The sequence below is a fragment of the Archocentrus centrarchus genome, chromosome 22 (genome assembly GCF_007364275.1).
Source record: "Archocentrus centrarchus isolate MPI-CPG fArcCen1 chromosome 22, fArcCen1, whole genome shotgun sequence".
NCBI classification, from domain to species: domain Eukaryota; kingdom Metazoa; phylum Chordata; class Actinopteri; order Cichliformes; family Cichlidae; genus Archocentrus; species Archocentrus centrarchus.
Window position 1 is genome coordinate 13,833,978 of NC_044367.1, and position 24,657 is coordinate 13,858,634.

Below are 24,657 nucleotides of genomic sequence, written 5' to 3' on the forward strand. Positions count from 1 at the left end.
ATATATATATATATATATATATATATATATATATATATATATATATTTGGTTAATGTTTTAACCAAATTCTCAGTGAGCTCTGGGTCCTCTGTAAAAACTAATCTACTGTCTACTGGGATGAGCAAAAGATGCGGTGAGAAGACAGGATGCATCACTGCCACATACTTCCGCCTTCGTCGTTTGCTGTCGACAGTGGAGGAACAATCTTGACAGATAGCTGTGAATCGGCGCGACGCCGGGGAACAGGGCGGAACTTGTTACTGTTGTCTGCAGTGATATCATAACACTGCAATATGAAGACGCGTTCATATGACAGCCACCCATCTCCATCCCTGGGCTAGACACAGGTCAGTGAAGACAACACTAAGTTAATCTGCTGTTCCTAAAAATCCTCCACCTCTCTCACATCTGCCGCTAATGTACATGTATATTTTCTGCCAAAGCTGTTGTCTCGATCATTCTGTGATGTCGTCTTGAATGCTCACTTCCTCCACGGTGATAATTACACCTTAAACATTTACAGGAAGCATATAATTGTCATTTATTTTACGATAGGACCGTGTGATGTCCCTAAAGCATGTAGGGCAAAGCTAGGCTAGCTAACGCTGCTGTTCCTGCTAATTCAGAAATAAATAACTAATCGCTCAGGGATGTGAGCTTTGGGATGCCAAATGCAGGAATTAGGCTGTGGCCACAAGAGTGCACGAGCATAGTTTTAAGTAATGTCTAAGTAGAACTACCTCCCCTGCTTAAAGCCAAGATACACACTACCTGAGCCGTCTGAAGAAACATAATATACATAATATTACATAATATTATCCTGTTTAACAGGTTACAGAAATGCAAAACAAAAAGTGCAAAATATAGCTGATTTGTCCCACCTGGTCAGCAACCTTTGGTCACTATAGTTCATACTGACTGTAATTACACAGGTTGATGGACATTTTTATTGAATTGGAAATCTTTCTCAATTTTTCTGTTTATTGCGGCTCTTTATTATCTCATAATGGGCAATTGGGAGGGGTTAGAGGGTTAGCAAGTCAGTGAGTGTGTAACCTTAATTTATATACCTCTCAAAATGACTGTTATGCTTGAGTAAAGAGATGGGGCGAAAGAAAACACTGATACAGTTCAGTGTTGCAATATTATGTTTTTCTGTAGCATATTGAGTCTCATAGTCACAATCATGGTTTTTGATTAAGAGTTTACATGCAGAGATTTGTGGCAGAGTGGATCTTTTTGTGGTGTGCTGCTGGATGTTACATGGACTAGGGCAGGTGCAGATCCCACTGTTCTGACTGCACAAAAGATTTAATGCTTATGGTGTTATTTTTACTGTGACAATTGTCCTATGACAGTACTATAGTAGTTGTATGTGATGGCTGTGGACAAGGTATCATATTTAAGTTTATGCTCTACTTGTTCAATACTTGTTTGATTTTAAAGTTTGAATTGCTATTTTCTTCTCAGGTCTTATCATTTCAGTGAGGCTGCAATCTATTTAACAGGGTGCCAAACATTTCTGTGTGCTGGAAAAATCCTGTAAATTTTCTTTCTAGGGTCAGTTGTAAAGCGTAGGCTTCTTCCATCTTCCTCTCATGGTAAGGTGGAGGCTTGTAAAATCACTCCACATTTTATGAGTTTATTGCTGTCTTGTGTAGGTGCCGTAACTGGGGCACGAGGTAGGCATGGGGAATAAAAGGAAGAGGAAGGATGCCAGCTGAGCCCCTCATCCCTCTGCATCTGCTACTGCTGTCAGCAACAGACTAAAGAAAACCAGAAAATGGCTCAGTCTGTGAGGAGGCCTGCAACTTTAGGAGCCATGGACCACGAGCCCCAGAGAGACAAGGCGAGGACTAGCTACTTCGGCAATGTGAAGACCAGGTCAGGCCTCTAAACCCTTGGATTACTGGAAAGAAAGCATAAATGTGACGTGTTTGGCTATTAGCTTAAGCAGGCTACAGTTTAGACTTTGTGTGATCCCTAACTACTGAACAGAATTGCAAAATGCACATTTCCAACAACTCCATGCTCAGTCACATCATGTGGGTGAGCTCTGCAGCAGCTTGCCAGGAACTCTTTCAGTCGCTTCTCTAGCCATTGCACAGACAACTCCTACTCCCCTATAAATAACTGAGATCCGGCTGTGAACGCTGCTGTAGTCTGTTATTCACACTTCAAATACTCAAAAAAACCCAAAATCTTTGAATCCCTGCTGTTAAAGGGAAAATCCACTGTAAAATACAAATTACATTTGACTGTTAGTGTACATTCTTGGCCTTGGGGTATAGTGCGTGCATACAGTTGTGGTCAGAAGTTTACACACACACACACATCATGGAAATGAATGTCATGGTCAGTTTGGGCTTTTAATAATTTATTTGAACTGTTCTTTTTCCAGGATGGAATGATTGTACAGCATACATTTTTAATGACTTTTTAACAACAAGATTTGGGTGCACAAGTTTGAATTTATTTTGGATTGTCTCACACAGTGTCAAAAGTATACATACAGGCTCAAATATATTCATGCACTCACTTAAATTGAATTGAACTGAATGAACTTTATTTTTCCACATGGAAAATATATTTTAATGAGTGGTGCTGAAGGTTTTGCAGTGTATTTTAACTTGACAAGGCAAAGGCCTATTAACTTCTCTTTAATGAGCATGATTGATTACAACTGGCAGTTTCTCTTTGCACCATAAAAATGATCTGTTTGACAGCACTCATTGGATTGACCAACACTCAGAACAATAGGACAGTCCAAGGAACTCAGTGAAGATCTAAGAAGGAGAATTGTAGATTTTCACAAGTTGGGAAGGTCTCTTGGAGCCATTTCTCAATAACTGCAGATTCCAAGATCATCGGTTCAAACAATTGTACGTAAGTACAGATTATTCTGATGTGTCCCCACTTTGCCAAGGCCGGTAAGAAGGCACAGCTGTCACATTCAGACAAGAAGAAATTGGTTAGGATGTTCAGGAACAACTATTAAACCATGAACTGGAAACTACTGGAACATCAGCATCACTGTCCACAGTGAAGCCAGTTTTACATCACCATGGACTGAGAGGGTGCCGACCAAAAACGAAGCCCCTGCATCCAGTACTTGTTTTTCAAAGTCACTAAAGATGTTTGCTGTACAATCTTTCCAAGCAACACGTTGAGCTTTTGAAATGTGTGAATTTGCTGCTTTTGCAGTTTATATACAGAATAATAAATACTATAAAATATAACTAACATTGCTGTGTGTCAGTGAGTAATTTTACCTGCTTCCAACACATCTGCTTAAATAAAAGGTAATTTAATGCACTACAGGGAGGTATTCTTGATTCAGCTTTGCTGTGTTAGTATAGAGCCTTCTTAGACATTGCCAAGCTGTAATATAAAGGCATTAAATCTGTTTTTGCTTCTCTGTCCCTCAGACTGGGATCTAAGCTACCTGCTGGCGTCTCTCAGCCTCCACAGTTTGCAAAGCGGCCCTGGGAGACACAGCCACCGGGCCGAGTGTTGCAGGAGGCTGCAGCCAGCAGCCAACTCCAGAATCAGTCTATTGTGTGTCGGCCCCTCAACCACATCCCACACATCAGAAACCCTAAGCTGCGGCAATACTACCTGCCAGGTACTCTTGTGGATATATTTAGGCAGGCTGTTTGCTTTATGTAGAAGCAAAGGAACTGCAGCTTGAATTTGCATTTTGCAATTCACATTCAGAGCCTGTTGGCAGTTTCATGCTTTTGCTTAAACCAGTGTTCAAGCAGACTTGGAGTAACTCTGATAGGAAGCTGGTTCCTCATACTTTTGCTGCTGCTCAGGGTTCTGTCATATCAGAAAGGCATGACAGAAATGTGTTTTGTTTTTTTTTTCCACACAGGGACTTCATGGGATCTGAACAATACTGTAGTGACAGTGGGCGGACCATCAGATGACGGCCCAAGCAGCAAGGTGAGTCACATTTTTTTTTTTTTTTAAACTTTATTGACTTTATTTTACGTCTTGTGGGCAGTGAGGAACACAGCTGTGGGAACATGCAAGAGAAAAGCTGGAAAGTCACACACAGATTTATGGATTTATTGGCAGATTTATATAATGTTATTTCATTGAGCATGTTAGAGGAAGCACTCTGAGGCTAGTAATTGGTTTCATAATTTATGGTCTTGAAAGAGTTTGATAAGGCATGTCCAAGGTTCAGGGATGATGTGGGAATCAGAGCTCACTTGGCTGTTCTCAGACGCCATGGGGAAACAGAGTGTGTTTCAGAGCCTCTGTAACAAATACAGGAGGAATGCATTCTCAGATGTTTATGTTAAGGTATTTGTCATCTTGGTTTTTAATTTTTTTTTTATTACTAAGCAGGTAGTCACGAGGTTAAAATAAAAAGAGGATTTATTTTTTGTCTGCCCTTCCTCTTCACCCACTTTTTGGTTACATGCTTTACTTGTTTTTGTAGAAATCGAATGTGCTATATATGTATTTTAAATTGTGTTACACTTTGTCTAATATAATGCAGAGTTTTGGGTAATTTAAACCATACTGTAGTGCTTTTGAATAGTATTCTATTTAATGTCTAGAGGGTTGACTAAAAGACTAAAAGATGTTGTGTGGTGATAATTAAGATCTAACATCTTACTAGTTGCCTGCTAGTTCTAAGAGCTGACCAGTCCTCTGAACACATGCCAGCAAAAATATGTAGTGGAGTATCATGCTGAAGCTCATCAAGCATTTGAGTCATGGGTTTTAGGCAGATAGACCCAGACAGGGGCCTGTGTTTGAGTATAAGAGGATTACTAATGCTAAGCATAAATATGCTATCCATTTTATTTGTAAAAACCGCCATCAGTGCTGATCTGCTGGCAGGGAAGTTACTAAGTAAAAATGTCACAGGTTTGTGGAAAGAGGGGAGAGTTTGTAGTAATTCTGTCATTTATAGACAGGATTTCTGGAACAAATAATATGGTAGCATTATAGCAGAAGCATTATAGCACCTTATTTACTTGTGTTCAGAGTGATCTGTATAAGGTGGATAATGATAATATAATCAAGTTATACCTGAGCTACCAGATAATAAAGCACATGGGTTAGATCATTTTTTTGCTGAGCATCTTAAATATGCCATTATTATGCTCGCTTCTTTGCTTTCCATTTGTTTTACTGGCTGTATGATCCATGGTCTGTTCTGTTAGTGCTGGTCATAAAGGATAAAGCTGGTAAAGCAGGCAATCTTGATAATTTATAGGCCTATAGCCTTAGCTGGATAGAATGGAGTTAGACAAGAAGGAAGTTCTTTTAAATCTTTATGTTGATGATTTGTCAAAGAAGCTGAAAGCCTGTAAAACTGAGTGTATGGTTGGTAATATTCTATTGAACCATATTATGCATGTGAATGATTTTGTGATCTTTAGTCCTTGTAATTCTGGTCTCCAGCTGCTCCTTATGTTCTGCTTATGGCATGGAATATGGTATCATATACAATGCCTGGAAGAGCACCGGTATGATTTGTAGAACCAAGGAGAACAAATATCTAAGATTTCCAGAATCTAAATAGTCAGATAATAATGTTACTGTCTGTAATAAAGTCAGAGATCAGATGATCATGATACTTGTAGGCAATGTTGGAGAATGTATGCACTCTGTACAGATAGAGTGAAGATCTCTTTATTTAGAGCATATGCAGCACCTCTGTGTACAAACTATAGAAAAGCAAGCTTTTGGAAGCTTCAGGTAGCTTATAATGATGCATAAGGTTATTACTGAAGAGACCAAGATGGCTCAGTGCAAGTGAGATGTTTGTAACTGCTGGAGTCAGTACATTTAAAGCTTTATTAAGTCTCATATATAGGTTTATTTGCAGGCTCAACACTTCTGAGAATGAGATCATTGTGGGTCTAATGGATATAAAGTTTTGCACCAAACATTATCAGTCTTCATTGTGGAGAAGTTGCCTCTTGGTAGGAAGGTGATTTGGTTTGTTTGGTTGTATTTTTTTTTATTATCTTGTTTCTTGTTCTTTTATGTGATTTGTTTAGTCTCTATGGACCATGTGTCTGGAATAAAGATTTACTGATGTACAGCAAAATCTTCCACTGTTTCCTGCAGCACACTGAATATGCACTGCACTTAGAGCATGAACGTGTACACCTAGTTATCTGTCAAACTAAGGTTTTGCTGCAGCTCTTTGACTATGCGTCATTTAGCCATAGCAAGTGTGCTGTGGAAATATTGTGCTTGAATTTGACACCCCATACAAATACATACATGCACATGTCCTAAGACACAACTACAGGCCCACACCCACACAAAAGCGCAGTGATTTTCCATGGTTACATAATATGTCAGGCGCTACTAATAAAATTTAGGTCGATGGATCCATCTGTCAGCGGATGACAGTTGTAATGCTTGACTCCCACAGTTTGAGCTTGATTATCTTACTTGCAAACAATTATAGATTTTTTTTTTTTTTTTGTCCGGAGGTTTATTGGAAATCCAATCTGATTCACTGATGTGTGAACTCATTTAAACTTGAAGCACACACAGTGCTCCATAACAAATGATGTGCCGTGTCCATTTAAGGAGGCTGTATTTATATGAAGCCAACTCTCGGATAAGGTGCCTAATGTCTTTTGCTACACAGAAGAAAAGAAAAGCTGCATGTACACTCCAAAACAATCAGTTATGTCCTTCATTACTGAAGCATAACTCCTCTGAGTTAATGTGTAATCAGATTTGAGCTTTGACTGACGGAGACTTTCTTTTGTTTTTCCCACATAGGGTCTCCCTGGGGATAGTGTGTTCAGTGTCTCGTCTAAGTTTAACAGTAATGCACCCTCAGCAGAGGAGAGTGACTCGGGCCACCGGCCCTCCTTTACATCAACTAAACCATCCTCCTCGTCTGCTACCCTCATCGCCAGAGAGGTAAGAGGTAACTGTAATCACATGATAGCTGTTGATATTTGACTCACATATTTGGCAAACTTGTTATGCTTGTAGGCAGATCGAAATGACACACCTTCTGCAGCTGATTTGAAATGCAAAACACCTCCTTCCTGTCTGCCTTATGAAAGCAAGTGTTTATCTCACCTTAACCCATGTATGCATCACTACCCAACCAGAACATAGCTTCATGAGAAAGATCAGGCTCAGCGTCATAATTTCTTTAAATGTTGTCATTTTAATGCCTTAAATTGGTATATTGTGGCTGTAAAAAGGTGTCTAATCTCACATCTAGAGCCCTCATATGGAGCTAAGATGTCACTACAAATATAGAAGTAGGGAAATGCGGGGCTGTAGAAAGAGGAACTGTTTTGTCCTGTTCCCGGGTTACATGATACGTCCATGTGCGTGTCAGAGCTATTCTAACAATGGCATTTACTCTGAAGCAGCTGGTCGTCCCAAGGGGAAAAAACACTTCTACCAGTGACGGATCGTCTCATCCTGAGCTGGACTCAGATCCTAAAGAGAGCCCAGAGGAGCAGGCAGATCAAGACTGTTTGAATCCACTCGCTGCTCAGCCTCAGTCCCCCTCACCAGAGGCAGAATACGACAAACTGCTGGTAAGCAGAAAAATAACTTAGTATGTTCTGCAATTCAGAGAGTGCTACTTTTGCAGTTTTTCAAATGTCACTGAAGTGAAAGTAAGTTGTAGAAAAAAAAATTGTATGCTACTATACAGATAAAGTATTATTGTTCTACTTTGATACATGTAAGTACTAGTTATTTTTCAACGATTTTATAGCATTGTTCAGAAAATCATATGCCTGGGTCTAGACCTTTGAATCTGCTTCAATTTTTGTCTTTTATCAGGATCAAAAAACATTGCAAACCAGTGGGCTCCTTAAGGTTTCAGCTTGTAATTTAAACACTGATTCATCACTGTGCAAATAATATCTGATTAGCCCATAATTTATTTGAGATTGTTTATGAGCCACAGTTTAATGAGAAAAACAGCAGTCATTGTCAAGTGTTGATTTCTCCCTACAATATACAGTTTTTACCTGACAGTTTAAAAGAAAGTTCCATGAAAGACTGTTGTTAGGAACTGGTGCCATATAAAGAAAGTCAAATTAAAATTTGAGGGAAAAAAACTCCCAATAAATGCAGTAAAATCTGAGTCTGAAACATTTGTGGATCATGCCTCCAACATTTTGTGTGGCTTTAAATCAATTTTTATTCATAGATCATGTATCATGCATTTAAGAGAGATTTCTCCTCATAAACAGCCAATAGGTGCAGCAGAACATGTTGTATTATATAAAAATTAGGCCAAGCTAGCTGTGGAGGGAATCCAATAAATTATTAAAATATAATTGTCTGTTTTAAACAATAACAGCTTCTTTGGTTATAATTACTATTTAATTCTTGTCTTTTACCCCTTTTAAATCAACCATCTTACAATCATGCCCAGGGGTTTTTGCATTTATAAGCACTCAAAGTTGATCACGGTTTGTGGGCTTCTGTCTGACCACCCGCTTTTTAAAGATTAACCATACTAAAAACATCCTCAAAGGCCAACTTCTTCCAACAGTATAGGAGTAATTTCATGACAATTTTCCAGCATGCCGGCGCATCATGTAACAAGGCAAAAGTGATAACTAAGAGGCTCTGAGATCATTTAGATCCCCAGATCTTAACCCAATCAAGACTCTATGGTCAGTCCTTAAAAAAAGCAGATGGGATGAATTTATAATAAAGAAACTAAAGAAGATGATATGATTGTAATAAATGTTAAAAAAAAAAGATTTTATCATGCTTTTTTCAGCTTCTAAACAGCTATTAGCTGTGGTGAGAACAACATGATGCCAGAAGGTTGTAAAATGAATCAAATGACCAGAACACGTTACTGTGGAAACGAGCAACAAAACATCACAGCTCTGAGAGCAGGCTGAAAAAGTGATATGGGCAAAGAACACGCATCAGTATCTGACACTTTTACCTGATAAATTATATGTCGAGAACCACTTTTACAGACAACGCTCTTGACGTCATCTTCAGTTTATAACCAGTTTACAACTAAGAAATAGTGCAAACATTTCCAGTGGCTAAAGCAAGAAAACTCTATTAAACACTATATTTAATTGGTACCTCTGACACTGACAGGATGTGGAGGCAGTACCGATGCCTGACGGGCAGCTCTGTTTACTGGCTCTGCCACCAGAGTGCTGTGAGGGGGAGGGACCAGAGCCCATGCCATACCTCAAATTAATCTGCCGTTACATCACTGACCGCAAGGTGAGGCTGAAGAACACTGATCTAATCCTTTTTTTGTTTGGTTTTTTTTTGTTTGTTTTGTTTTTGGCAAATTGCAAGTTAACGTCAACATATTTTCTTTCTTTGTCAGGGTGTGGTTTCAGGCATCCTGCTGGTGACTTCTAATAAAATCTTCTTTGATCCGTGTAAGACACATCCTCTGGTGAAGGAGCATGGCTGCGAGGAGTACCTTCTGTCATACTCTGTAGACAATCTGGCATCTGTCTCCTTCTTCTCTGATATCTCACATGTTCACTTCAGCACCTCTCAGCAGAGGTCAGCAGGGATTCATAGCTAAACACTTAATAGTCTCGGCTTACATGAAATGCCGATATAACCACTTTTTTATTGCCTTTTCAGGAGAAAAGGGATTAAAATTTTCCAAAAGTTGAAACCCATCAAAACCCGCCTCCTGAACCAAAAGGGGGAGTCATGCCCACCTCTGGTGTCTGCTGCTGCATCGGATTTATCCAGTCTGGCTTTGAACCTGACCAAGGAGGTTTCTGAAGATGAAGAGGCAGAGAGCAGAGACATGGCGGAGGCTGAGCGGGAGCTGGCTAGCAGCCCTGTGGAGGTGCTAGCAGAAGCATCAGTAGGCAGCCTGGGAGTGGCTGTCCTGAGCAGTGCTGCCACCTTCTGCTGTGGAAGTCAAGAGGTGGCAAGTAAAGCAAACATGGACCTGCTGCACGCTGGAAAAAGGGAGAAGACTTCTGTGAAGAATCAGACTGCAGGTTTGAATTCGAATTATGTCTGTCTGATTGACGTCTTAGGATTCCTTTGGTATAACTCAGTCTTTGCTCTTTATTTATTTCACAGCGCCTCAGAGGTCATCAGCTGGGGGCCTGATGTTTGTGAGGCTGCGGGTTCAGCCATCTGCAGGAAAGAAAAAGGGTGTCGGAGGTCTTCAGCTGGGGTCAACCAAAACTTTATCCAGAAGGGATGCCTGGCTTGCCCTGTCACAAGATAGGTAACTAAAAGATTTCACAGAGAAGGGGCAGGGATTTAAAGGGATATTCCAACAATTTGGTACTCAGAAGCGACAGTGAGTACACATGATTATGGGTCAAACCGAAATATTCACTGCACCTCATGCAATGCAAATCAGAAGTTTTTTTTTTTTTTTAAATAGTGTCTCCCACCCCTTAATAACCAACTGCAGTTTATAATGAAGGCTCATTGTTAAGTCTCAAGCCCATGCCTAAATGCTCTTTAATCTGCTTTAGCCAGAGGAGCACCTTCAGTCAGAGACTAAATCTTATTAAATGTTCCATCCTGTCCTCATCTTTCTGCTTGATCAAATTCTTCAGCTTCCACAGCCTAGTCAGTCGATTTCCAACCCAGATAGATATTGTTTTTCCTAATAGTTAATATAACACTGATTTCAGCTTTTATTAACATGAGTTTAAAATCTCCTGAGTCTGTCACAATCCACCTACAGTGCTGTGAAAAATTACCCCCCCCCCCCACACACACACACACACTTACATGTTTCAGATAATCAAGCAAATTTTAATATGAGACAAAGATAGCCCCGATAGGGCGCCTGGGTGGCTTAGTGGTGGAGCCGGCAATCACGCGCATGAAAATTAGCTTTTGTGCTAACTCCGGCATATTTACATTGATGCTTATTGCAGACATGTTGATTAATGTGCATTGTCCTAATTTAAATAAATGAAATAAAAAATATATATATATATGCCGCGCTGCGGTGTGGTGCGGGCAGCGCAGGCTCGAGTCCCAGCCTGTTGCCAGCTTGCCCGCGTGTCCTCCCCCGTTTCCTGTCTCTCTCTACTGTGGATAAAAGCTGCTGTGGCCAGAAAAGGAAAAAAAAAAAAGATAGCCCCAGTAAATACAAGGTTACTTTGGTTAAATGTTTACTTTGTACACTTACTTATCTGTTGCCACTCAGTGAACATTAGACACAGAAAAAGTACAGAGATTCAGTCTGTCAGCAGTTAGTTATTCGTGAACAATAAGCTTGACGTCCAGTAATAAAACCATGTTGGTCAATTCCTGAATATGTAAAAATAGTGATATTTTATTCAGCTATAGATTTTTACTCCATAATATATAATAAGTTTTACTTTGTTTCACAGCAACAATTACCCTTCTAATCTATATGCATGAAGTAACCTAAGAGTAAAGTACAGAGGAGTTGCTAATAGCTCTGCATCAGCAACAGTGATGTAGTAATATAACAAAGTAACAATACTAAAGTCAATCCTATTGCAGGAGTTTTTCTTTTTGAATATTTTTGTGGTGTGGCATTACTGCTTTCAAGTAAATGATTGTGAATGTTTCCCACACTACTATTAAAATGTAACATCTTATGCAGTCAAGATAGTGACTCTTTAACTGAGCAATCCCCTCCGAAGTACTGACTAGGTTCTGAGAAACTCAAACCTCAGAGGAACCAGTATGATGCTGAAAATCTGCCGCAGTACAAGAAGTGAGAGCACATAAATAAACAAAGGCTGGCACCCGGCACTGCTCGCTGAACCGACGATCCCAACCTCTCTGCCTGCAGCTGAGCAAAAACCACACCCTGGTGCCACACTCACTGTGTTGATGCAGCTGTTGTATTGTCATTGCAACATTAGTGAGTGACTGCGTTCTTTTCCTGCTGTAGCTCTGATGAGCTGTATGCCTACTTAAAAGACTGCCGCCCAGACCTGTGCATCCTTGAGGGAGTGAAGGAGGATGGGGAGGCAGACCATGATGAAGAGGAATTTGTGCTCATTGAGGACAAGGAGGAGGAGGAAGATGAGGATGAAGACGAGTTGCTTCAGAGACACTCAGGAGATGACTGGGAAGTGAGTGGATTATCATCATTTTGGTCACACAGGAGTGTAGACATTGAGAGATGATGTCATTTGAACTTTTTTTTTGCTGATAATTGAGAATAACTGGTTTGTTAGGTTGTGACAACATGTTTCTAGATGAGTCAGTACAGACTGAAACATTTGTTTACATCCCCAAATAAGGGCTAGAGAATGAGGGGAGTAACACTAGCGGGAAAAGAAAAGGCTGAACAGAGTAAATTATGAAAAATCAACTTTTATTAAGAAGGACTCAAAGAGATGGCTATGCCACTGTTTCAGCCAAACAAAAGGACAACCACAAACTAAAATATCCTGAAAAGAAAAGGAGATGTTAAACAAGTCAAGGGAACCCACTTCTGCTGCCAGCAACTACAAGTAGCTCAAAGATGGGCTCAGTTATCACTCAGGCAGACCTCACCACTCAAAGTTGGCCTACTCACTGAGAGAGCAGCTCTTCACCAGCTTTTATGCTGCTGGCGGGTTGATTGCTGAATGGAGCCAGCTGCATACTGGCTCCTCAGGAGAAATGGGTGGCAGCTGAGCTCAGGAAAGAGCTGCGACACACCCGCACAACACACAAGCCTGCTAGGGCTGTAACACCAGATAAAGGAAAAAAAATGTCATTATGCTTCTTAATATTCTAGGGGGGAAAGAGTGTTTTTTCAAACATAAAAGTGTCTTTTTGCAGATGGTGTTGATGGAGGAGAGTAGAGACAAGCCAACCCTCCCTGTCACTGACAGAGACCCTGAAGGACTCAGTGATATTGTTGAGAGCAGCAAGATTTTGGAGGCCTCACATGTCAGAGAGGTTAGTGACACTCTGCAAATGTTTCATGTATGGTTTTAATAATCTGTGTACTGATTATGAAGCTGCTGGTTTGTAGTGTTTTACCAAGAACAGCTAATCTTATTTAAAAATGTATAAGATTATAAATGTACACGCAAACAGTATCTTCTGTATTTTTAAATTTATGTTCATTCAATTTAGATTACTTTCCTCCTGTTACGTTTCCAGCTGTGTAAAGAGCTTCCTCCCAGGATGGTTGGCCACACGTGGCAGTTGGCTTACAGCATGTCCCATCATGGTGCCAGCCTCAAGTCGCTTTACAGAAAACTGAGCGACACAGACTCTCCTGTTGTTATTGTCATCAAGGATGCGCTCGATGAGGTAAAAACATGCCGTCAGCTCTAGAGCCGGACAAATACAGGATTTTTACAATAGGTACCAATATGTGAAACATAAACAAAATTCTCTAACTTTTGTTGTGTGTACTTTATGTAATTTGAGTCCTTACTATGATAATATGACCATACAGTTTAAAAATAAACTTTTTATTGTCACAAATCTGAAACATCAACACTTACAACATGGTTGAATGGTGTTTCTCCCATCTCTTTACTTTAATTTATCAGCTGTTATAAATGCAGACACTGATAAATTGGTAAATGGGTAATAATATTGGCGGGGCTGATTATATCGACCGATTTTAGCTGCTTGCTGATATTGGTCGGGCTCTCGTCAGCTCTAAAATCAACTATTGTCTCAAACCTTTACATACATCATTACTGTCTTTTAGTTTTAATTATGGTCTTTTGGCTGATTCTTGTAACTGTGTCATCAGATATTTGGGGCCTTCCTCTCTGACCCTCTGAGGCCTAGTGAAACATTCTATGGTACAGGAGAAACATTTCTCTTCATGTTGCATCCTCGCTTCAAGGTAAGCAAATAGATGGCCATCCACTGTAGCTGTAGTTTAGTCAGTGTATGAAATGTATTCTAAACTAGCTAAAATTCAAAACAACGGGATTTATGGTTTGACTTAAAGTATGGATATGGAAATTTTCTACATTTTCATTATTGTGAGGCTTCCTGGGGAAATAAGCACTTTCTGAATTCAATTTTATTTATATAGCGCCAAATCACAACAGTCACCTCAAGGCATGTTATATTGTAAGGTAAATACCCTACAGTAATTACAGAGAAAACCCAACAATCAAAAACTATACGCAAACACTTGGTGACAGTGCGAAGGAGAAACTTCCTTTTAACAGGAAGAAACCTCCGGCAGAACCAGGCTTAGGGAGAGGCAGCCATCTGCTGTGACCAATTGGGGCTGAGGGGAGGGAGACAGGGCAAAAGGCATGCTGTGGAAGAGAGTCAGAGATTACTAATAACTAATGATTAAATGCAGAGTGAGGTATAATCAGAGTAAAACGAGGTGAGTGAAAAGAAATGCTGGGAACCCCCCAGCAGCCTAGGCCTATTGCAGAATAATTAAGGGATGGCTCAGGGTCACCTGATCCAGCCCTAACTATAAGCTTTATAAAAAAGGAAAGTTTTAAGCCTTAATTGATGGTGCTAAAATGGAGAAACAACCTGTGTTCATATAAATTTGAGAATGGGTGATGATGTAGTTTTGTCATGATTGTCTGCAGTGTTTCAAGTGGACTGGAGAGAATTCCTTTTTTATTAAAGGAGACTTGGATTGCTTTGCTATTGGTGGAGGCAGGTAATTAGTCTTTTTTTTTTTTTTTTTATTATTTAACTTCCTCTCTTCCATAGTTTATGCCTGTATAGTATACAAAAAATGATGGATGATCCTTTCAAATCAAGCCAAGAAAGCTCTGTTTCCTTTCCCTAACCACTGTCTCCTTGTTTTTCTCCTCAGTGGTCACTTTGGTCTGTGGGTGGATGGGAATCTGTACCTGGGCCGCAGCAGTCCCTGCTACACTTTTAATAACTGCTGCCTTTCAGAAACCGATGATTTCCGAGTCATGGAGCTAGAGGTGTGGAAATTCAGCTGAGGACATCGGCTGCATATCCACTGGATTCATGTTGTCACTTCTGATCAGCTTTAATCAAGCCAGAATTTATCACTGAGCGAAAAACATACCGCAGCTTCTTCATTTCATGGTAACATCTATTAAAAACAAAACAATCAACCTTAAACTTCTGGAGTAATCCATGTGATTAAGTGCTGTGGACTTTAGCAAAGTGAACTATGGGGGGGAGGGGGGAATCTGATCCTTAACAGTCTGCTGTCAGAGTGGGCTCTGAGGGTGGACTGCTTAATGGCTGACTCATTCCTGTGGGTTTGGCAAGCAAACTAAAGTTCTGCTACAGTGAACTGTTGCGCTGAACTGTTATGAAACTGGATTCTTTGAATCCTAATTTTTGAATGGAGTAGGTTATCAATCTCTAAGACTGCACTTTGCTGTTAATGTGAATCAGCAACATAATATTTCATTATTTATTGTGTAAATGTCTCATAATTAACGCATGTCTCCATTTTAATGCTTTCTGAACTGCATGTGTACGGCCAACAGTCTCTCAAATATTTCCTTCCAGTAATCATCACTTTAATGGTTTTTCATCCATCTGTGACACGGACAGCCAAAATGAATGGCGACCACTCGGAGCGCCACTTTTAGAAAGGCTTCTCAATAGATCATCTGTACTTCTAATGGACCTCAACAGCCTCATTCATCACTATTCACCACTGTGGTTTCTGAACGTGGCAAATTCAATACTTCATGTTCATGTAATTATGTCATTCAGCCGTATCTGTTAATCCTTACTCTGATAAACCAATCTACTTTAGCTACATTCTACAGTACTGTAGATTAGTTAATAAAAAAATCAGCACAATGTGAATTTAAACTTGTGATTGTTACAGATGACGACGTGTGCTGCCAAGTAGAACACAGTTCTTTTTATTTTAAAAATGTCTTTATTATACAAGTGAAAAAAAAAATTGCACTGGTAGGTCACAGAAGAACAGTTTTTCCCTGTAAAAGCTCCAAGCAGGAAGACTTCACATGGGTGTAATGCTGTGTGTGTGAGATCATTGGGCTCTTCTGTTCTTAAAATTAGGACTTGAAGACACAAACCTCTTTATATGATGGGAGGAGAGGAGAGATTTTTTTCCTTGCTAATGACACAAAGCAAATCATTTGCCTATTTAGAATCTCTCCAAGAATCCAACAATTTTTCAATTCTGACATATACCAAATACTACATAGTGAAAAAAAAAAAATTTCTTTGGTGTGGTCACATCTTCCTGTGAACAGATTTTCACATTTGGTTTAAAAGTAACTGTGGACAACATCTGATTCATTTTATGTTCTGCAGTCCAGTATTTAGTTCCTCCTGCTGCTTTTGTTCCCTGAGTCAGAGAAGGGTGTTTCCCCCCCAGAAGCCTCAACAAGAACATCAGGCGTTGGCCAGCTCGGGGAGAGCTTTCAGGCAAAGCCTTCACTAACTGCTGAAACACAGCTGGAGGAAAACAGCACCAGCCCCATCTCTGGGCACACTCAGCAGCAGAGAAGCTCGTTCAGTCAAATACTGCACATGTAACACCACTACAGAAAAGAATGAATATTATACTGGGTTGTAAATGCACTAAGCTGACTCGGTAGGCCTCCATCTGTATTTCATAGCAGTGTTATTCAGCAGCTACAAGCATAAAGAGCAGGTTTAAATCCATTACGTATTGTATTTGTTACTGCTCAGTGTGAAAGGCCTTTGGATTTATACTAGTCACAATACAAATACTATAAAAAATTTTTAAATCAAGAGAATCGTCCAAATAAATAGTAGCAAAGAAGATAGAAGGCAGCTGCCAACACAGAGAAACGCCACATAATCGTTGGTGGGTTTTCCTTATCTTGGATCATTTACCCAGAGGAACGATTCATTTCCTCCAGTTTAACTCACACACACACACATTACTGTGCCAGGTACTCCTCAGCTTTCTCCAAGCCCTCTTTCAGGAAGCTGATGTAAGTGGATGTGGAGGGATCTTCAAAGCCGCCAGAGAAGCTGAAAGTTGCTCCTTCCTCCTCTGGCTTCATGGCCGTTTGATCTAAGAAGAAGTTGGCATTGATGTGGTGAACCTGAAACCACATAAGAGAGACAAAATAAAGCTTTTAGAGACTTCTTTCTTCCTCATGTTTTTACTCAGTCAAGCCAGGGTTAAAATGGGATTTTAAATATGAGATTTTCATAACATTTTCTGCAGTAGCTCCTAATGTATACACAAGCTGTAATTAACTTTCTTTGTAGAGCCTGCCATCTCTGTGCCAGTTTTATAATGGTGGGCTATTCAGTAGGCACTTATAGGGATATGATGCATTCACTTAAGCTAATGTTACTGTATTTCATTTTTATTTCATTTCTACCAGCCTCAGCTGACTGGGTGGTATCAGAGTTCCATTAATTCACTGCTAATCCAATGTGAATGCTGCAGGTAGCCAACATTTATCTTAATAATCTGAATGTGTTCTTTTGCATATCATTTAATTATATGACAGTATTTACAATGGTTCCATTGGGCAGAGCCACCATCATCTCCACAGGAAAACTGTACTTTTCAAGGTGTAAGCGGGCCTTTTCACTCAACGCAGGGTTTTGCTCATCAGCCTGAAAAAAGGAAACAGGAGGTTTATTATGTGGATAGATAGTTGTACTTAAAGTAGTTTGAGGATAATCAAACTTTTCAGTAACCACAACTGGTAAATCCACCAGTTTCCTGGGGTTTTCACTGCTATAGCTGCTCACCTGCAGGTTCTCCAGCTCTTTGACCAGAGACCAGCTGCTTATGAAGCTCTGGTTGAGCAAGGCGAGGACGGGCGAACTTTCCAGGACTGTCTCCCGGAGAGTTCGCCCCGAACCTACAAAAATGTGGGTAGGAAACAAAGATGCAAGGTCATAAAAAATATGCCACCTACAATACTAGCAAGTAAACATGTATTATGTAAACATGAAATTAATAATAGGCCTAGAACCTTAATTAACATGATTAGCAAGACCTGTATTTTACCTGCTATTTCATATAAAATGGATGTAGTAAAAACAGGTCTAAGAGCACTTTACAGCAGCATTTAACTTGTTTTGTTTAAATGGTCTATGGTCTGTGCTCCATTACAAACACAGTGGTTTGAATTTAATGACCTGTGATGCACTTCTGAAGTATCATATTCAGGAGCATTCAGTTCTGTGGAATCAGCTACCTGGTAATGATCTCACCTCAGCAGGACTGGTCATCTAAAGCTCCCCACAGCAGAATGGAATGCACCAGTTTTTTTTCTGCTTCAGCTCGCTCGAAAGCCTCAGAAAAAGGCAGGTATGACACCTGCGAAGGAACAAAACATTTGTAAAACCCCCATGGTTACACTGACACTGTCCTGAATAACACAGGCACCATTTATTTATACATAGACAATTACCTTCTTAAAGGGGTAGAAGGTAACCTCCAGGCGGCGAGCAGCTTCCTCCCGATTGATCTCTGAGGTCCAGTGGATTTCCTCAAAGACAAATTGGATGGGCTCGCTGCTGCCGTCACGACTGTCAATGATGTTACCCTGCTCATCCACGATGATGGAGGGAGTAGATGGTCCTGTGGACCGGAGCTCTAACTGCAAACACAACTTATCATTAGAAATATTACATACTTTACCTCAGGCAGTCTTCTGTGTCTTTTCTGAGGAGCATCTTGTTGGATATTTTGTGCCATTCTACATGTGTCTGAATGCTAAATAAATGAATAGATTCATGAATATTTAGTTCATGTGTTTTAAATTGAAGTCAAATTAGGCAGTTACCATGACATTACTGTAGCTTAATGATTAATTAGATATCAAATAAGTGTTCTAAACTTCCTTAGTGATCTAAACTTTAATCAGGCTAAAAACACACACATTATCAAAGGTGCTCCATCATCTGGCTACACAGTGATGGGAACGGTTAGTGTTGGGATTTACAGCCATACCTGTGGCAGGTAGCCGATATCCACCTCCATGTTGCTGCTCTCACTGGCGCCGTAGAGCCACTCCATGTCTACATTCAGAGATCTGTAACATGGGACAAGTAGCACTCAAACTGCACAACACTATACTGAGAGGGGAATATATGAACGTGTGTGTGAGAAGGATTTACTTGTTACTGGGGACATAGAGGTGGAAGTGGCGGACATGAGAAGCATCTTTAGAGAGGACAATGTTGCCAGTGAACTGGCCTGGTGTGAACCAGAAGGGAAAATCTGGAATATCATTGAGCTGAAATTCTGCATGAATCCTGCAGGGGTGAACAGAAGGAAAAGAAATTGGCAGAACATAAGTCTCTGTGGAAGAGCTCTACAAGAACTAACCAGGGAGTCATGTGTATGCTTGGCTGTTTGATTCCTGACCTTCAGAAGGCTGTCAGAGGCTTTATTTTACTACAGCAGGATCACCACCGCGCAAAGACGTCAAACTCAAGAGGCGCCGGCCAAATCCATCCCTTTGTAAATTTTATTTCTATCCACATTATCACTTTAGGTTCTCAATGCATTTTGGTCAGCTCAGTTCTAGCAGTGGTCACCATAGCAACATGCACCTTGTGCACACAGCAAGTTAAACAGAGGGGTGCACTTCCACTGCACCTGCAAGCCATCCAGCTCAGAGTAGCACAGAAAAGGAAAGTTGATGCTTGAGGCAGACAATTTTGTGAGAGGTGGGAGACTGATTACTTCTTTACCGAGTGCAAGTTATGGCCTTTACGTCCATCTGCCACGAGACAAAGGCTGCTGTCAAAGAACTGCCTATAACTGCAGAGACTACATGATCATCTTTAACTTGTAATTTTTTTTTCTTCCCCTTTTTATTAAAATTTCCTACACGACCACTGAGTTCTTCAGGACTGTGAAACAGGCTGTGTGAGAGCTGTAGAAATACGTGCAATCAAAAGTAAATCTTCACGATTTTGTTTTTAAATCTAAATGTATTTTGTTCTATAAAAAGCTGCCAGGAGTTGTCATATCCAAGCTTTTGAAATAGGATGTTGTAAGTTAGATGTACAGCAGTCTACATTTTTATTTAAAGCACGTCAATATGCTTGTGTTTCTCATTCTTCGAAGCCTGTTTAGAAATTTCTTCAATGAAGCTTTTGTGGGTCTTTCATTAAAAAGTAATGAATGGGAGTAAACTTTTAAGGCAGAAAACATAGAACACTATCTTTTTTCCTTACTAACAAAGAGTGGAATTCATTAATGCAGAATACCTGTAAAACCTCTGACAGAAGAATAAAGTCAGCACTGGGCTGGATCAGTCTCTCAACCCACTGACTGCCTGCCAGGTCTGAATAATAACATTAAAATCCACTGTATGCATTAGACATCAATCATCACGAATGCAGTTTAATAGTTCAAAGATTACAAAGCACCACTATCCTGCTTACTCGCTCCTCACCTGAAGACGATGTCATAATAAAAGTCGTTGCTGGCTCGGATGCAGGCGACTGTGCCTTGAGGAGCAAAGCGGGATTTGATGAAGGGCCGAGGGTGGAACATGCTCAACAAGGAGTGGATGAGAACCTGCAGCAAGAGCCGAACAACCATCAACCAGCATACAGTGCAAGAATCACAAGTTATAATCTAATCATAGGTGAAACGGGGATGGATTTTTAAGCTACCTCTTTGCCCCTTGGTGTGGGAGGGTGGTAACGGTTATTGGGCAGGTATCCAGTGAAAATGTTGAGCTCGCTGGGGATCACCCACCATGTGTCACCCACTTCTATCTTGTTCTTTGGGGGCAGGAACACCCTGAACTGGCTGGCAGAGAAGGACAAAGAAGGCACTGCTGGGCTCTTCCAAGACCGCAGTCCGCTCAGAGAGCTGTGAGAAACCTGAAAGAGACAGAGGAAGACAATTTAGAAAAGCACAAGCATTACAAATTCTCAGGAGTTTCATTCTTGATTCAATTCAAGGCTCCTTACACATTTTGAACAAGCTGCATTCACAAAGAGCTGAGTAAGGCAGCCAGAAAGTGCATTGTCACATTTATCAACAATAACTGCATCGACACAATATAATGTAGGCCTTTGTGGGATTTTCTTGTGTGTGCTGTGACTGATAAAAGCAGTCCGCTGCAGAGGCTGCACAGCAGTGATGAGAAACAGAACAGTAAACCAGCTGTATAAAGGAAGCACACAGATTTTGGTATTGTCTTACTCCAAGAAAACCATCCTTGCTTTTCGTCATGGAGTCGAGCAGGAGAGGCTGCATTTTAGCTTCCAAGGTCAAAGTCTCCCCGTTGGGGTCATGGATCACTTCCTCTTCAAAATCCACTGGGGTTGTAATCCCTGTAAGGAAGCCAGAGTCAGTGTGAGATTATACAGCTGTCCACAGAAGTTCACATATATTCATCATGGGCATGAACGTCAGTCATTTTGGGCTTTTCGTGATTTCTTTGTACTGTCCTTATTCCAGGGTGGAACCATCATACAGCACACATCTTTAATAACTTTAAAAACAAGAAGTGGGTGCATGACTCAAATATATACATACACTCACTTAAATCTTTTAAGAAGTGATGCTGAAGATTCTGCAGTGCCTTTTAACTTGACAAGGCCAAGGCCTGTTCTCATTAGTGATCATGATTGACTACAACTGGTATTTTCTCTTTGCAGTATAAAAAGGATTTGTTTGACAGCACTCAATGAACTGACCAATACTCAGAACAATGTGAAAGTCCAAGGAACTCAGTGAGTTTCTAAGGAGAACTGCAAATTTACACAAGCTGGGAAGGTCTCTTTGGAGCAAAGGTGAGACTTTCAAATCTGAGAACACTCTATCAGCTGTCAGCATCATGCTCTGGGGCTGTTTTGCTGCCAGTTGTACTGATACATTGCACAAAGTGGATTGCCAAATTCTTCAGCTTCACCTCAAATCAACAGCTAGATGGTTGAAACATCCAAATGTGTGTTCTAACAGGACGATGATTCCAAGCACACATCAAAGCTGCTTCTGGCATGGATAAAGCAGGCTAACGTAAAGCTTCTGAAATGGCCTTTCCAAAGCCCTACCCTCAACCTTATTGAAAATTTGTGGACTATGATTAAAAGCTGGGTCTGTGCCAGAAAACCAACAAATTTAAATGAACTCTACTAATTCTGCCAAGAGGTATGGGCAAATATCCTGCCAGAATTATGCCAGAGGCTTGCTGATGGCTACCAAAAGCATCTGATCGAGGTGCAAGCTGCTAAAGGACATGTAGCCAAATATTAGTGGGGGTGTATGTGTATATTTGTGGATTAGAGAAAATCAAAAATAAATTCAAACATGTGCACCTAATTCTTGTTTGGGTTTTTTTGTTTGTTTTTTTTATAGTCATTAAAGATGTATGTCATGCAATCATTCCACCCTGGAAAAAGAACACTTCATATAAACCATTAAAAGCTTAAAATTACCATGACATTCACCCATTCCCGTGATGGGTGTATAACTGTAAATGACAAGAGAGGCTGAGGAAAAAATGAATGTACAAAAGTGACAAGCAGAAAGAAAGGTAAGATGATGCACCTGTGAGTTTCTCTGCAATGGGTTTAAACTCCTCCGGACTGAGATAGAGATCATGGTCGGTGTCTAAGGAGGAGAACAGAAAAAACCCCTCGGCACCCAGTGTCCGAACACTCTCTTCCTATTGGAGGGACACATGCGTTAGACTGATCTTCCCTGTCATTTCACATGCTTCAGAGATTTTCAATGCAGCAAAAATAAATAAATAATAAATAAAAAGTAGGACAGTAAGACCCCCATCAAATGAAACTCAAATATTTTAAAATATGAATTATTACAAAAACACTGCCTCATTTGTTGATGCATTTAAAGTAATGTGTTTCTTTGTCCCTGATATCTCAACATCCTGCCTGGATAAAGATCATCCCTAAGGAGGCAGATTCCTAGCATGCGTTTCACTCAAACCACCCTTTCTGAAGCAGATGCGTGCCTACCAGCGACCTTACAATGGAGGGAAAGGGGGACGGAGGTGGGGGGGAGGAGGTGCAAGAACAACTTGGAGACCCTCTGTAGCCAGGCAAGTGTGCATTTAGACAAGGGGGTGAGTTTTAGGAGCTGGGACAAAGACCCACCCTCGCAATAAAACACCGTGAGGTGGAAAAACTGCAGATGTGGGGCTTTATGGTGACTGCGTGTATGCCTAATAGATAATCGAGACACATCTGTTACAGAAAAACTACTTAAAGATAATAGCAGAATGTCCCTAAAATGATATTACTGTAATCGTAGGTCACCAAAAGCACCAGAAGGTCAGTGCAAAGTTTATGTTAATACAGCTAGAGCCATTAAGTCAAGATCCCTGCTAAACTGTGAGATAACATAATTACAAATGTGGGTCTCACATGACGTTTGAGGAGCTGGGCATCTTGGTAGTACTTTATCCCAAAAGCGAATAGAGGAACAGCACAGACGACCAGCAGAGTCCACATCCTCTTGTAGATCCAGGATCTGGAGCCCGGGATCTGCTGCCCATTCTGCGGCGAAATCTTTTTCTCTTGCTCCAGGTTTCTTTTATCTACGTCTGCGGCCATCCTCGACCTCCACCACAGCTATTTAGACGAGGGCATGATCGTCCTTCAGTGTCAACTTTCTGAATAAAAGTGTGAAGAGTCCAGCGACACTTTGGCTATCCCGTAGGAGGGGTTCAAGCTTCTTCTCCGGCCGTTACCCCGCTGGCAACAGCTGTGAAATGTTAGCTAGGAGCACAGATTTCTTATTTCCCACATCCAATCTGGAGCCATATGGATGTAGTTTAGATGTGTCAAGCTAACGAGTAATCGGCACAGTAAACCGGATGTATCATGTTTAGGCTTTCAAAATAAAAACATGAGTTCTAGGTAACCCTAAAATAACGTTTTCAAACGTTACTATTATTAGCAATTTGTTGTGCCAAACTGTTTGTTGTTTGGTGATCAAACAATCAATCAAACGAGGCTGAGCTCCACGCCCTAGCTGGCCATTTTAAGATTTATTTTTAAAGTAATAACCGGAAGTACATGTTCACAATCTTTCTACTCTGTACACTGGGACAGGAGCTACATTTAAAGACGCAGGGTTGCATTGTTCGTCCAAGGAACAACGCAACTATTTGCTAATGAGTTTAATTATAGGTTCCTCTGCCAAAAAGGTCTGTCTGGTATTTTTTTGCTTTATTTATTTTTATTTTATCTAACTTAATCTAGCAGCAGAGGTTAACGTTTGTTTCAGTGCAACTTCTCTTTAATATTTTGGTTTGTCAGAAACTTAAATAAGCAATACAAATATACTCCATTACAAGTAAAACCATCAAACTTTACTCACTTACTTTGCTTTTAAAATGCTAGGAATGAAAAATCTTCATATTATTTTCAAACAAAAATCAATTCTTGTCAGACTTGATAAATTAGGTTAGCCCACGCTTATGAGTGGTGCGTTTAATACCATTTTAATTTATCTGCTGCATTGTAACATATACATTACAGGGTTATGGGCCTTGCTCAAGGGCCAAGTGGCAGCTCAACAGAGCTGGGGGTTTGAACCCAAAAATATAGATTTCAGGGGGAAATGTAGGAGACACTTCCTCAACAAAATTAACTATATTATCAAAAGTATCCGCTTGTCTGCCTTCACCACCCGCGGGTGGCCTTCACACACATATGAACTTGAATGACATTCCATTCTTAATCCATCTTTAATATGATGTAGGCCCGCCCTTTACTGCTATAACAGCTACAACTCTTCTGGGAAGGCTTTCTACAAGTTTTAGAAGAGAGAA

The 24,657-nt window shown here is 40.4% G+C and overlaps 2 protein-coding genes across 4 annotated transcripts; one reads left to right on the plus strand and one right to left on the minus strand.

The window, feature by feature from the left end:
- The first annotated feature begins 205 nt into the window (after positions 1-205).
- LOC115772448 (nuclear receptor coactivator 7) lies at positions 206-15,724 on the plus strand. Of its 3 annotated transcripts, none has more exons than XM_030718710.1 (16): positions 206-348; positions 1,663-1,885; positions 3,430-3,626; positions 3,879-3,949; positions 6,773-6,916; positions 7,381-7,554; positions 9,098-9,229; positions 9,339-9,523; positions 9,608-9,978; positions 10,064-10,214; positions 11,877-12,060; positions 12,758-12,877; positions 13,058-13,237; positions 13,692-13,787; positions 14,506-14,579; positions 14,739-15,724. In XM_030718710.1, the coding sequence occupies exons 2-16, from the start codon at positions 1,785-1,787 to the stop codon at positions 14,872-14,874; spliced, it is 2,316 nt and encodes a 771-aa protein (XP_030574570.1). In that variant the 5' UTR covers positions 206-348; positions 1,663-1,784; the 3' UTR covers positions 14,875-15,724. The 3 variants fall into 3 exon arrangements, with proteins under 3 accessions (XP_030574570.1, XP_030574572.1, XP_030574571.1); XM_030718712.1 differs by having other exon boundaries at positions 13,085-13,237; XM_030718711.1 differs by having other exon boundaries at positions 7,384-7,554.
- A 55-nt stretch (positions 15,725-15,779) lies between these two features.
- selenon (selenoprotein N) lies at positions 15,780-23,663 on the minus strand. Its single transcript, XM_030718713.1, has 12 exons — positions 23,246-23,663; positions 22,407-22,524; positions 21,057-21,187; positions 20,519-20,731; positions 20,296-20,420; positions 19,007-19,144; positions 18,840-18,921; positions 18,298-18,486; positions 18,098-18,203; positions 17,630-17,742; positions 17,390-17,491; positions 15,780-16,965 (listed from the first exon to the last, which is right to left on the minus strand). Exons 1-12 carry the CDS (start codon positions 23,432-23,434, stop codon positions 16,798-16,800), a joined length of 1,674 nt encoding a protein of 557 aa, XP_030574573.1. The 5' UTR covers positions 23,435-23,663; the 3' UTR covers positions 15,780-16,797.
- Between the last annotated feature and the right edge of the window lie 994 nt (positions 23,664-24,657).

Excerpts from the sequence above, each read along its gene's own strand:
- LOC115772448 (XM_030718710.1), top strand. The coding sequence starts at position 1,785 with ATGGCTCAGTCTGTGAGGAGGCCTGCAACTTTAGGAGCCATGGACCAC. Across the intron at positions 3,627-3,878 it reads GCGGCAATACTACCTGCCAG|GGACTTCATGGGATCTGAAC; the intron begins GTACTCTTGTGG and ends TTTTCCACACAG. Across the intron at positions 9,230-9,338 it reads GTTACATCACTGACCGCAAG|GGTGTGGTTTCAGGCATCCT; the intron begins GTGAGGCTGAAG and ends TTTCTTTGTCAG.